Below are 15162 nucleotides of genomic sequence, written 5' to 3' on the forward strand. Positions count from 1 at the left end.
AACAGCAACATCACCGTGTGCACGGACTCCAAGCTATCCTTACCGCCATCAACGCTCACCACGATAAGGCTTCATCCATCATTCACACCATTATAAGTCTCAACAACAGACGCGTTTCGTTTGGACCCCAGCTTATAAAGGGATAACTATAAACGAACAAGCGGAAAACTTGTTAAGAGCCAGCCTTACGACACCAAAAAAACCCATTATATTACTCCGGAGGATTACATCAGCATTATAAACACTGAAATCAAACATTAAATGGACATCATAATTTTCCCAGCCATACAGACTATCACTGGCTCATCATCGGCCGGCACATCCCCATCATGGACTATACGGACCGCTACACTACTATCCTGATTCATCAGGCCAGAACCAATTCCCTCATCACTAATTCTTTTCTCCATAAACGTTACCTGAAAAATACTGATCGCTGTACGCTGTACCTTCTGCCCGACAGAGCAAGACACTATGATACATCGGTTGGATAACTGCTATCATTTTGAACCCGTCAAGAAAAAAAAATTCTAAACAACAACAGTATCATTCGTCACGAAATCTTCAAGATAAGCGATTGTCTAAACTTTACGCACATCGAGATTTGTATACAAAGTATGATCACTTTTTTCTCCGTTTACAAGCAGACCTATAAATACTGAGGAACATATTACTACCGCCATGGGGCGCAATAGTCTGTGTAACTCAAGTCCGACAACTACGATAAGACGAGATGGATACGAAATTTCGCTTATTACTGAATATATCTCGTTCTTCGAATCGAAAATTCTCGTATTTTTACAAAAGGACCAATTTATTAGGATATTCGACAGAAGCAGCGTCCGACCAACCTAAGAATGGTAAATTAAAAGCGAGGCGTAGATAAAATTAATTGTATATATACATTACGAGGTTTTTCATGAATGAACTGGAATTTCTATTTCAGATGAAGAGTTTAGAAAATTTGAGTTAAGTAAAAAGGTCGAACGAAGTAGACGACGTCAACAAACAACCCAGAAAATACCGGTGAGTGATTCGGATTCGGATCCTGTGTTTAAAAAGTTTTTGATTGTGAAATGTTGAAAAATTACTAGAATATTTGTTCTAGTATTTTTTCACACACAAGATGTAAAACAAACAAAAAATCTAACTGGTCTCTGTGGATAATTTTACTTTTGTTTTACAGACTTGTCTAGAGCAAAAATGATAGTTGCTTGTTGGAATGTAAATTATAACAAATGACTGAATTTCTGTTTAATTGGTAATGTTGTTATCTATATTTTGCCGTCCTACTTATCCTAACCTGATTTTGCTTTTTATAAAATCTGCAGAATGAATAATGATATATTTGTAAAGAATCACAATTCTTTGGAAAATGATAGCTTACTTTTTCTAGTTATTTCAAATACAGTGGGTGATCAACAATTCGAAACATTTTGGAGCGTGGGAGACGTCGACATCAACATTCAACCCAGTATATACTGATTGGATAGTATTCCTCCAAACTTTGAAACTCTCCCTTGTAATTCCAGCCTTTTATTTTTCTGACAGAAAAAATTTTTTTCTAGTATTCATGAGACTGTCAGGCAGGCACTCGTTAAGTTTTGCGTCGGTTTTTATTTTCGAAAGGTGAAAGTATAATAGCAAAGGTAGAAAGTGGGCAGATATCTGATGTCTGTTGTTGCTGGGCTGTATGGCTTGAACAGGTCTACAATAGGCCACAGTTCAATTTTATCTAAGAAAGATATAGTATAATCAAGAAGACTCAAGCAGCTAAAGGAGTAGCAAAAATCACATCTGAGAAATAAAGAACATTGAAGAGCTCATAAAGGAACCTGAAACAGATCTGATGACAGAAGAATACCAAAAGAACTCTTGAATGAAGAATACCAAGAAACTCAGTGACATTAATTCTCTTTTTCAGAAGAAAACATATGTTGATACCTGCTATTAAACAATTTTTTTTCTTAAGAAGTGGGATGATGTCGGAACGACGGTCTTAGAATAGCATTCAAACCAGGTTGAAGTTAATAACCTTGGGGATCTCTACAATTACAATGATATTAATTACTTCTGAAAAATCTTGAAGAGAGAAAAGCAATCGACATTAGACAGATTCTTTAACCCCCACAAATGGAAAAAACATGACTAATAAAAATACAAGACTGTGTATATATGTATTTTTATTATTACATATAAATGAATGTAGTAAGAAAATATATATTTTTTATTTTTTGGGATCTCCAGAACAAATTAATCAAATTTCCATAAAAACCTACAGTAATCAACAATCAGTTAACAAACAATTCTGATAGCGAACAAAGTCTTGGAACGGATTATGTTCATTAACCCACTGTTTCCATCTTATGAAATCAAGTAAGAATCTATGAAGATAATTGAATTACAAATGTGTATAAACCCCCATTTCATAAGGACTTTTTGTAACATTGAGAGAGAAGTTTTGACTAAATTGTGATAAATAATACAACACCTTGAGGTGTATATAAATACTAGAATATAAGAAGTTTTGACTTGATGAAATTTGAGTAAAAAGCAAAAATGATTTTCTTTAACATTACATCAATGGAGAATATTTTTTTCTAAAGTTTATTTGAATCCTTTCAAATTACATAATAAAATGAAAATTGTCTTTATTTCATTAACCAATCAGTAGATAGGTGTAAATGTGCACCTCCAAGAGGATAATGTGAAATCAATGTTAAAAGTAATAAGTTTCCCTCCTATAACCTAAAATGGTTTTAATTAATGTCAATTGATTTTCATTCAAAATATATTTTGTTGAGAAGTTGTAATGAATTACAAGAATGAATTAAAAAGAGAATCTTCGTTATGAGACATTTCTTGAGTCTCAACATTGAAATATCTGTGTATTCTCATATTAAATATACAGATGTCTTTCTTTTATCATTAATTTTAATGAATTATTTTTCTACTCAAAATCACTTCAAAACCATTAGAACTTTTCAAACTCCAAATTTTTACTTTCCTCTTTCAGGCACACATCATCATCTATCTCAAAAACATCGAATGATTGCCTTTATTTCATTAACAAATTATCATTTTATTATTTTGCTTGGAAGGAGTTCAAACAAATGTTTGAAAATAAATTTTCATAATGTTAAAGAAAATCACTTTTTATTTTTTTTACTAATTTCCACTAAGTCAAAATTCTAATATTCTCGTATTATATGTACCTCAAAGTTTTATGAGTAAAAGTTGCATTGTGGTAAAAAAAAAGAAAATGCTTTACTTATAGCATATAGCTGAGCTTAATCAGGATGAAGTAATTTGCCTTTGTATTTAAAGCTTTACTAAATAATGTTTAAGTCTGTAAAAAATAATTTTATTTCCATATACTGAATCTAATTAAATGATCCTATAAAAAAACTGGTGGAATCAGGTTGAAAAGTAAAGGTTAGCAAAAACATTTTTAAAAAACTTTTGGAAGTTGTGGCCTAAGAATACTGGAACCAGATTAGAAAATAAGACTCAACATGTGAATAGAGTGCACTTTATACAGACTACAACTACAGGAAGTTTTAGATGAAGCAGTGTCACATGATAATAAATCAGGAAAACAAGCAGTGTCACATGATGATAAATCAGGAAAACAAGCACTGTCAGAAAAAGGCTTTCAGCTTTACTTTGTGTCTTAAAGTTCTTTCACTAATAATGCTCAAAGGTCTCTAATGCAGTGTTCTGCAACCTTTTTCTACTTGCGGCATGACTCGACATGTCCCAACACGGCACACCAAAATGTTATTCCCCTCAAAAGCATATGATGTGATACTATCAATAGAATTACGTAATGCCACTAACCTATTAATAATAATAATAATAATAAGACATCCATGAACCATACTACAAATACATTCCACAGACAGTTTTGGAAAACAACATGCACAAAATGTACTACGACAGAGCCATAATCACAGATAAAACAATTTATCACAACAGACCAGACATCACACTCATTGACAAACACAATAAAACCACATACATTATAGACAGCCATTCCAAACACTCGCAATGTACAAAACACATGCACTGAAAAAATTAGCAAGTACACAGATCTTGCCCAGGAAATAAGGCATCTGTGGAGGATGGATAAGGTGCTTATTGTACCTGTCGTTCTCTCCTGTACAGGTGTGATACCACACACACTACACAAAAGCCTGGGAACATTATAATTGAATAGAAATACATGCATCACACTACAGAAGGCCACTATATTGAATACATGCCACATTCTTAGGAAATTCCTGAATACAGACACTGACACACTTATTTAATTTTAGTTTTTGGTTGCTATGCCTTGACTCTAGTCTGACATGGTACACAGTCACCAGTGTGAACCCCAACACAATAATAATAATAATAATAATATTATTATTATTACCATGCTCTATGATAGATGCAATAATAATAATATTATTATTATTATTAAACAGACATCAACACCCGTGAGCAAATTTATTTTAATTTAATTTCTTAAAATACATAAAAATTTGTGGCTTATAATAAAGAATAAACAATCATCATCTTATTTCATAAGTGCTGCAGCACTTATGAAATAACACTTGAAACACAAGCATAAGAAATGCAGCAATTGTGATAAAAATATATAAATAAAACTTGGAATTAATAGAATATGTAAAAGTTCACATCACAGTTTTCATCTAGTGAGGGCACACTGGTTGCGGAACAGTGCTCTAATGTTCTGCTAAATTATTGTAGGTGCAATGACTGTAAGGCTCAAAGCCTTTTAAAACTATTCTTTCTCATTGTAAATCTAGGTGCTAAAATGTTGATCATATAAGTCCAAAATGTCCAATGAATTTATTCAATATTACTTTGTTCAAATTGGTTCATTGGTCATGGAGATTTAAGAGTCAAAGTTGGCACTTTAACATTAATCATGTGGCAGAGCTTTACTATAGAGTTCTACCATGCTCTATGATAGATGCTTATAGAGGGATAAATTAACTTATTTACATTTCAACTTAAATATAATATTTTCTAAAAGAAAAATTATTTGGAAATTTTTGAGTTAAATCTGTGAAGTGTTTAATGATATTTTACATATGTACTAAAATTAATTAATTCAATTTAACATTATACTTTTTTTAATATTAATTTTAATATTTTTAGACACCTCCACCTCGTTATTTAAGATTACCAACCGATGCTCCTTGGATGAATGTTTGGCCGATGGCTCAAAGTTTTCGTCCATCTGTAGTTCCACTCCCATTAAGACAGGGTTATGTGGAAAAAGGTGCACCACCTGGAAAATTTGCAAATGCAGAATTGATGAAGATACCCAATTTTCTTCATTTAACTCCACCTGCTATCAAAAAACATTGCGAGGCCATTAAAAGTTAGTTTTGAAAATTATAGTTTTTTCTCTATTTCATATTTCCTAATTATTCATAATCCCAAATTTCTGTACTTAATTTTTCTGATTGGTCTTAAATATATTGTTTTACTTAATTAATTTTTAAAAAAATATCAACTTATTGAAAAAATGTTTCTAGTTTATACTAATTTGATATCCTCAAAAGCAAACATCTGTGCAGATTTGATAATTTATAATAATTATGTCAACCTGAAGAGAATTAATAACAATATTTTTAAAATTTTTTCTCTAAAATTAAAATTTTTTATTGAATCTCAGAAATTTTACTTATACTTGTTATATTTTATATTTAGTCTGTATTTTCTTGGATTCCTATGATGTTGAGATGTTTGGTGCCAAATTTTTTTATTATGATTCTTAAATGGATTCTGATGTCAACAAAAATATCATGTTTACAAATATCTCAATGAAGGCAATTACAAATGAAATTTGAATTTTTCATATGAAGCAATGCCATGTAGTTTCAATAAAATGGCACCTAAGCAAAAAAGAACTCTGACAGTAGGAAGAAACAAGTTCATTTCAGTTTCACTGATTTGTTGACTGTTCATTCATATCTAAACATAAATTATTGTTTCCTAGATAGAAAGAAAAAATTGCATGACTACTTTATATGGATAATTTAAATACTTTTAAACTGCTTGAGGTGAATTATTGCAAGACCACATAAATTTTGTTGAATCAAATCAAACTGCACTCTGATATTGAAAATGATGTAAAAACTATTACTAGAACATGATATACAAATGCTAGCATTGGTATTATCATGTTGGGAATTTTATCATTTTTCAATGATATTCGAATCCTTATTTTCTTCCCTCATCAACAGTGAAAATATTTAAAAACATTGAATATTTCATTTAAGTGTACAGTATTGAATACACTTAAATGAGTACATGCCATTCCAAGGCAATTTTTCTTGAAATGATTCAGCAGAGGAGGAAAATGACATTTATATTCTGAGTGAATGTTAAACTAATTACAAAAAACTGATATTTTTCCTTTCAATTTGTTATTTAAGTGATTGCCAATTTAAGATGATGGCATTATATAGCAAGTCTTCACTTAATGTCATTTCATTATAACATTGTTGAGGAAAGATACATTTTAATCATTTATAATTATTGCTGTTGAATTTTCTTATAAACAATAAAATTGATTGTATGAGGTAGAAACATGATCCAATAGGAAACTTAACTCTTATTTTTATCATTTAGCTATAGTAAAATTGGTTTTGTCATATGTCATTTTGTTTAACATCACAATTTCCAAGAACCTATTGACAGCATTGAGGACTTGCTATATATCCCAATATCAATTTTTATATCATTATTATATAGAAATAATATTACACACTTTAATCTCTCCATTACTTTTCTCAGAATTTTGTACAAAGTGGCCAGAAAAATTAGAAACTGATGAAATCTGCGATAAATATTTTCCACTTGAATTTATTACTAGTGATTATTGTTATTCATCACCATCTATCAGAGAACCGAAAGCAAGAATTGTCACATTAAAAGTACATAAATATTACTAGTGATTATTGTTATTCATCACCATCTATCAGAGAACCGAAAGCAAGAATTGTCACATTAAAAGTACATAAACTTTTCTATACTTTTTGGTTTCTTTTAAGAATATGATCAATAATAGCATCTGTTAATATTGTTAGCCATAAAGCTATATCATTTATTACTTCCATATATCTATATATATCAAAGCTTTTTTCTGGACTATTTCTATCTTCTGCGTTTTTGCAATACCTTTTTACAGTAGCATTTTAAAGACTGCGGTAGCCCCTTTGGGGCCCTACGCGCCTGCATAGTNATTATTTATATTTTCAGATAAAATTATCATCACTTACTCTCGATTACCATGCACGTGATAAGTTGTTGCGCTTAGTTGGAGAACGTTATGATCCAAATACAGATATGTTAACTTTAGTGGCAGAAAGGTAACTGTTTTCTATTTATTCCAAATTAAATTAGAGTCATTAATATTCTGATATATTTCTTAGATGTCCACTAAGACAACAAAACAAAGATTATGTTATTTATTTATTAACTGCACTATTTTATGAATCTTGGGTAAGTAAAAATGAATTTTACATTATTTTAATATATTCTGTTTGCATAATGAAATATATTAAAACAGAAAACTGAGCCTTGGGAAGCAGAGAAAACAGAAGCAGATATGGAAAAATTTTTTTGGGAAAATAGTTTGTCCCAGAAAAAAATAATAGAATTAGTTTCATGTGTTAAAGAATATGACAAAAAGGTATTTATTATTACTATTTAAAAATATAATAGAAATTTTATTTAATAACACTATGTTATGCTAATTAGAATAAAAGTGAAGAAGATTCATATATCAAAAGTTTACCTAATGAATATGATAAAAGAGATGTGCTTGTTCTAAATGAAGTAAAATCATATGAAAAAGCAATTCTTGAACTTAAGAATGAAGGAGAAGATGAAATGACTCTTAAACAATACAGAGAAGCTGTTGTTAATTTAATAAATTTGAAAACACTTCCAAAGAAAGAAATAGGTCACTGTAATATACAAAATACTGAAAAATAAATGAATGTTTTATGGAATAAGTTTTTTATTTGAACATTAAATTTGATTTATTTACAGTTTTGATGTTCTACGCTTCAAATATTCACTTCAAATCATTCAGTATGCATTTCTTGTTCTTGTTGTTTTTGACATTTTTGTGCTAGGAACTCCTTCTTTGCTTCGTTCAATAAGATATTTGTTAAGAATCTGTTGTTCGGTGCAATTCTACCAGGCATGGGAGGAAATGGATTACCTAGAAATATAAGAAAATCACATGATTAATATTTTAGTAAGATATACATTTTAAGAAACATTTCAAATTATATATATCTTTGGATATTATTTCTAATCAATTGCTTTCACATGACCTGGCATGCAGAAGATATGAATCATTTTTTTAATTTGTTGCTGTATTTAAAATTTTGATGGCTTGTTACATGATTTTTTAAATAATACCAATCTTTCAAATCTTAATCTTTGTTAAAATAAGAACTAAATTATGCATTTCTGATCTAAAATTTTTTTTGCTAGTATCAATGGGAGAAAAGCTCAACAGCAACTGAATTTCTATTTTATATATATATAAAATACAAATTCAGTATATACCAATAATTAGTCTTTTTTATATCTTTCTTCAATTTGTCTACCAAGATATCCAAGATATATTACTTATCACTTTTAAAATTTCAATGTAAAAATAATTTATGTTTCTATGTAATTCTGTAATTTACCTTTTAATTCCAGAACTGCTCTCTTACTGATATGTAAACTTTTTCTATCTTTTCCTGTTACTGTATTTTCAAATTGTTTAGGTACCATATGCAGAAGAGTGTAACATTCATTGTAAGAATTGTAACGTGGGACAAGAACCTTGAATAATTTGTGAATAAGTTGTTCTTCCTGAAATAGAAGAAATTACAATTTGAATAAATTTTTAACATATATTGAAATGATTCAATTAATGAGGGTTTGAGCTTTTATTTTAACATACTCTTTTGACATATAATGTTTAAACATACACAATGTTCACTATAAGAGAAAATGATAGATAAATTCAACTTTTCATATTAACCCATTTTAAGTTTAATATTTATGAATTCAGCATGCCGATAAACTACAATAATAAAATAATTACAATAGGCCTTCAGTAGGACTACAGTCCGTTTTTAAAATTATAAACACACTCAACTTTTTTCAATAACAAAAACATTAACAATAGTAATGTATTTATTATATTAGTATGTTGTTTACAACATCAATTTAAACATTTTTCTGAAATTTTTAGAGCTATCTGACAATTACAAAAAAAATTATCAAAGATTTTCAATGTTTGATTGTTTCAAAAGTATAAACACAGATGCATAAAATTAGCATGATAAGTTTTTAATTAATTATTGGTTTAATTAGTTGTCACCAGAGGATAGTATCGTTTATTATTACAAATGTGGGGCTAATTTTAAATGGTTTTTTATGATTTAAAACAATGCCTCGTGGAAAAACACTAACAGAGTTGAAAATATGTGAAATTTACCAACTACAGTAGAGCGTCGATTTTCCGAATCAATTGGGAACTGGGGTTGTCCGGATAATTGATATTTCAGATAACTGATTTACGCACGAAAAAATAGTTTAACGTATCCGATGTCGAAATTTTTCTCCATTGCGTGTCGCTTCGCATTGAATTTTCGTCGATGTTAAGTCTAACAAAGACTATTGTATCATTAAAAATTATTTATTTTGTACAAACAAAATAAATATATTGAAAAATATAAAAATTATAAAAAATTATACTTCAAATGCTAATTTAGTATCAAAAACGTAAAATATTTGAGTAGCCCAAGACATAGCCAAAGATTGAAGCGCCACAGCACTGGCGGAAATTTAAATTTGCCGACTATAATTCTTTCGGATGATTGACTTTCGGAAAATCGACGCTCTACTGTAAAAGGAGCAGGACAATCTCCAAGACAAATTTCGGCAACTGTAAATTGATCTGCATGTGCTATGAGAAATGTATTAACTCTGGATGAAAATTATGACAGAAATAAGCGATGTGGAAGGCCTAAACTCCTTACACCTAGAAATGAAAGAAAGGTTTTTCGACTACTGACAGTCAACAAGTTGGCTGTCAGAGAATCAGCATCAATATTGCCAATTGCAGTTTCACCAGAAACTGTATGGAGATGTATGCATAATCATAAAAATGCCAAATTTACAAAAATCACTGCCAAACTGAAATTAATACAATTGCACAAAACAGCTAGATTTAAGTGGACCATAGACAAGATGACATGGAAAGAGAAGTGGAACAAATAGTCTTTTCAGATGAAAAAAATGGAATTTGGATGGACCTGACAGTTACTGCCACTACTGGCATGATTTGAGGAAGAATGAAGAAGTCAGAATGAGCAGACAGCAAGGTGGGAATCTCTATGATGGTGTGAGCAGGATTTGGATGGAGGGGTAAACAAACATTGTATATATAGAAGGTAGAATGAATTCAGAAAAATATCAAGAATTATTGTATCAAAATTTAATAACTTTTGGATCACTTATTAGGTGAGAAAACTGGCAATTCCAACAGGATAATGCTGCCATTCATGCATCAAAGTCAACTAAAAATTGGTTTACTGAAAAAAATTAATGTAATTGATTGGCCATCATGGAGTCTTGATATGAATCCAATAGAGAATGTTTGGGGCATTCTAAGTCATCTTATTTATGGCCAAAACAGACAATACAACATTGTAAATGAACTGAAATTAGCTATCATGGATTATCGTGGAAATATTAAACAACTTCAAAAACTAGTAAAATGTATGTCTGATATAGTATTTGAATTAATTAAATCAAATGGTGGACCTACAAAATATTGAGACATCACAAATCATATTTTTAAACATCTGTGTTTATACTTTTGAAACAATCAAAAATTGAAAATCTGATAATTTTTTTGTAATTGTCAGATAGCTCTAAAAATTTCAGAAAATATTTAAATTGATGTTGTAAACAACATACTAATATAATAAATACATTACTAATGTTAATGTTTTTGTTATTGAAAAAAGTTGGATGTGTTTATAATTTTGAAATGAACTGTAATTGAGGAAAAGGATATTTGCTATTGCAAAATTCTCTTAATATATTTTATAATTTATGTTAAATTCTGGTTATAATTGAATGTCTTTAAAAAAATGTATGTGGTTATAATGTACAGCAGTGTTTTTCAACCTGTGGGTTGCAAAGTCTTACACGGGGGGATAGAAAAAAAAACAAGTGTTTGTAGGTCCTACACTACATTAATAAAACTACAATTTCAGCAAGAATTAGGGCCCACCCCAGAAAATGACAGCAGAAAATGTGTTGAGCTGATTTGCAAAAGGAAATAAAAAGTAGAAAAGTCAGATCCTAAAAAAAAAGAAAAAAAATTTAACCGTTACCTATGCCTAATGTTATAATTAAAGGAAGTTTCATACCTTATGTGTGTTAAATTATTATCGATTCTTCTGAAATTTTCATTTTAATCAACAATAATTTGTCTCAACAGAAAGAAAATTAAATACATAGTTTTTAAGATCACTGATATAGTTTTAATATGGTCCTAGGGGGGTTACCAGAATTTTTTAACTTGTAAAGGGGTCGCATATTCAAAAAGGTTGAAAAACACTGATGTACAGGTACAGTGTCAGAGCCTACTAAAAGATTGGGCCAAATAAAAAAAGAATTCTAAATCTTCCCAAAGCTGGTTTTATACTAGTAAAAAACACCAACAAAAACCTTCAAAATATAGCAGCAAATAAAATTTAATATACAGTAAATATTTTATGACAAACATTTTTGATCCTAATAGGATCTGCATAAGGTCTAAAAATGTTCGATAGAATTAGAATGTTAAACGATCAAATTTAAATATTTTAAAATATCTGAACACTAAATATTTAAATCCGATCATTTAGCATTCTAATTCTATTGAACATTTTTGAACTGATGCAGATCCTATAGGGGCCCATACACATTAAGTAAATCCTTTGAGGATTAACTGTGCATACCTGACCTTGAGTAATTCCTGGTAGTGTGGGGGGGGGGAAATTTAACAGTTTTGGCGGACTGTACTGACCACCGGAGTAGAATAGAAAAACCATTTGATTTTCCTGGTGCAGTGTCAGACTGCGCAGGCCGACCTTAACGTGTGTGTCGTTCAGTTGTGAGACTGCTGAGTAGTTAGAACAATGTCTCGTGAATGTTTGGAAGAATTATTTTCTATAACCTTATTAACTTTTATTATTTATAACCTAAAAAATTAATTTTTCAGGTTATAAATTATTTTCAGATCAAAACTTTCTTGAGTAAATTAAAATTATAAATAATTTTAATATTTAGAAAACTTCTCAATTCATTTCTTCCGTTTTCATAAAACATCTTGATACTCTTTATCATTTTCTTCTACATTTTAAAAAATTTATTGTTTTAATATCCAAGTAAATTAAAACATGACAACTTAAAATAAGACAAAGTTTAATAAATTCTTTTTAATTATTAAATTATAAAATTAATTTGCGATAATAATGTTTACAATTTGTACTAATATCGGATGTGGTTGAGAATTATTAATATATATTCGTCTATAAAATTTAATCCATGAATTTTTTTGGTAGTAAAATCGACTTGCCATTGATCTTTCGCTGATAATTGATGCTTTTTAACAGAATCTATAGCCCAAAATTTCTCTTGAAAAATTAATTTTGTGATCTGAAATAATTCCATTAAAAAATTATTCATATGAAAAATTAATTTTGTGATCAGTGCTACCCAAACCACTACTACTACTATTTACACCATAGACTTCTATGCATACTTTTTTCCCGCGAGTTTTAATAGAATTTGTTGCCAATAAACATCCAAGAACAGTCAGTATGTCGTCATCAGATGCCATGGCCGACTGACTGACTGAGAGACAATGGCATAGCGAACATATCTGACGCCCGGGGTACGATACTGTATTGGCGCCCTCTTCCCCCAGAAACAAATCTTGTTTGTCTTGGAGACCATTTGGCGCCCCTCTGCGAGTGGTGCCCTACTTGCCCCACCCTAGCTACGCCTCTGCTGAGAGATTTTCTTCTTCGTGTGTGGGCAATAGGAAATTCTGAAGTTCCTCAAGGTCAGGCAGCCTAAAGGATTAACTTAACATGTATGGCCGCCTTATTAGGATCAAAAATGTTTGTCATAACATACCTGCAAATAAAATTTAACTCTTTGGTGAACGCACCTGTGGAAAATTGCCGCAAAATAAAGATGAAGTCTTTTGTTTGAAGTTGTACTTAATTATTGCAGAAGTTCGTCATAGTATTCTCTCTTCATAATACAAGATACAACATGTTTATGAAATTGGATCAGTTATACTAACCGTTTAGTTGTTACTGGTCTTTGAATGAAGTCATACCTCATTTGCATTGTAACTGCCGCTACATGCTCTGCCATGTAACTAAAATATCAGTATACTTTTATATATATGTGTTTAATTTTTTTAATAAAGTAAGTCAATATTTGCAAGTTTATTAAATATTAAATTAACACTGTCATAAGTTTCTATAAATTTTAAAATTTTTTAATTTATATTAGTCTATATTTTTGAAAAATATAAGGAAAACAAAGAGCCATCCAAAGTAGTGGCAATAACCTAGAATTTATTTGTGGCATACACAAAAGCAATAGGAAAAAATCAATTTGTCAGGAATGGGTAGAAATATTTGCAAAAAGCATCGGAATATAGTGATTATATGTGCCATGTGTGAAGGTGAACATCACATGAATATAAAGTAACTTTTTTTTATTATCTAAATATTTTATAACCAATTTGTTCATTAAAATGTCATAAAATTAATTTTCTGGTAATATCTGATTCATATTTTCAAAACAATAATTAATTATTGACTTAAATCAAGTAATATTACATATGCGGTGTAATTGCCGCGATGTGCCCTCTCGCGAGCTTCTGAAAAGCACATTCACCAAAGGGTTAATATAAATATTTTGATGGTTTTTTTATGGGTTCTAAATTTTTCTTTTAAATCAAAGACCTACTTTACAATAAAATTAAATTTCAGTTGATATAATCTGTACTCTTAACAAATATATTTTTATTTATAATATTAATTAGATAGGTAAATGTTAAATTATTTTAAAGTTGTTATATAAAAATAATAACAATAGAAAAAATAAAGACCAAGTATTTTTAAAGTTTAGAAATGACTTTTCATCCAAGTAATCATGCAATCAATCAAATAATTTAAATTGCTCATTCTGGATTAAAAGGTTTGTGCTATTGATATCATCAAAATGCTGGCTGCAAATTTTAATCATATTTATTTTATTTAAAATATATGCTCTCCACCTCAAGTTAGCAGTGCCTTGTCTCTGTACATCATACTTTTCCTGTCAGCAATAGTGTCATGCCAATCATCTACCTAACTCCTTTCTGGGAAAAATTTTTTAATTGAAATAACCTGAATTCTGGTTTGCATCAGAAGTTCGTATATTTAATCAGGGCCTCCTGCCCCAATCTTTCCATATCTGGTCCCACTTTCATCTATCTAATTCCATTCTCGAGATTAAGGAAGGATGACAGACAGACAGTGGGAATTTGTAGGTCTACAATTTTTTCAAATTGTAGCCCAGTCAGTAACAATTGCATCTATTCCAAATACTTCCAGAGTTTTCTACCATTCTGTTGATCTGATAAATTTGCTTCTGTCTGTTGTCTGTTCTATCTGTGCTACATTCTAGTCATTATCTGTTGTCTTTGAGAAACAATGACTAAAATATAGACCCAGCTGATTTGCTATTCTACATGTCACATATACAGTAATATGTTAATTGCATATCTACATGCATTATTCTAAAAATGTCATATTTAATATCTTTGTCAATTCTATATACAGTAGAGCGTCGATTTTCCGAAAGTCAATCATCCGAAAGAATTCCAGTCGGCAAATTTAAATTTTCGCCAGTGCTGTGGCGCTTCAATCTTTGGCTATGTCTTGGGCTACTCAAATATTTTACGTTTTTGATACTAAATTAACATCTGAAGTATAATTTTTTATTATTTTTATATTTTTCAATATATTTATTTTGTTTGTACAAAATAAAAAAATAATTTTTAAC

General features: G+C 29.8%; 2 protein-coding genes across 2 annotated transcripts in view; one reads left to right on the top strand and one right to left on the bottom strand.

Annotated features, from left to right (window-relative positions):
• Positions 1–662: 662 nt before the first annotated feature.
• On the top strand, positions 663–8038 carry LOC111638579 (28S ribosomal protein S35, mitochondrial-like). Its single transcript, XM_023384310.1, has 8 exons — positions 663–860; positions 947–1026; positions 5173–5398; positions 6820–6959; positions 7285–7394; positions 7458–7527; positions 7595–7717; positions 7786–8038. The coding sequence occupies exons 1-8, from the start codon at positions 734–736 to the stop codon at positions 8020–8022; spliced, it is 1113 nt and encodes a 370-aa protein (XP_023240078.1). The 5' UTR covers positions 663–733; the 3' UTR covers positions 8023–8038.
• LOC111638585 overlaps positions 8013–15162 on the bottom strand; it is a 19532-nt gene continuing 12382 nt past the window's right edge. Inside the window, exons 6-7 of the mRNA XM_023384314.1 lie at positions 8733–8901; positions 8013–8254 (exon numbers count right to left, since the gene is read on the bottom strand). Coding sequence (XP_023240082.1) covers positions 8115–8254; positions 8733–8901 — 309 coding nt within the window. The 3' untranslated portion in view covers positions 8013–8114. The remainder of the gene's footprint in view (positions 8255–8732; positions 8902–15162) is intronic.

The sequence above is a fragment of the Centruroides sculpturatus genome, unplaced genomic scaffold (assembly GCF_000671375.1).
Source record: "Centruroides sculpturatus isolate CEXI.00-Female unplaced genomic scaffold, Cexi_2.0 scaffold1098, whole genome shotgun sequence".
NCBI lineage: Eukaryota > Metazoa > Arthropoda > Arachnida > Scorpiones > Buthidae > Centruroides > Centruroides sculpturatus.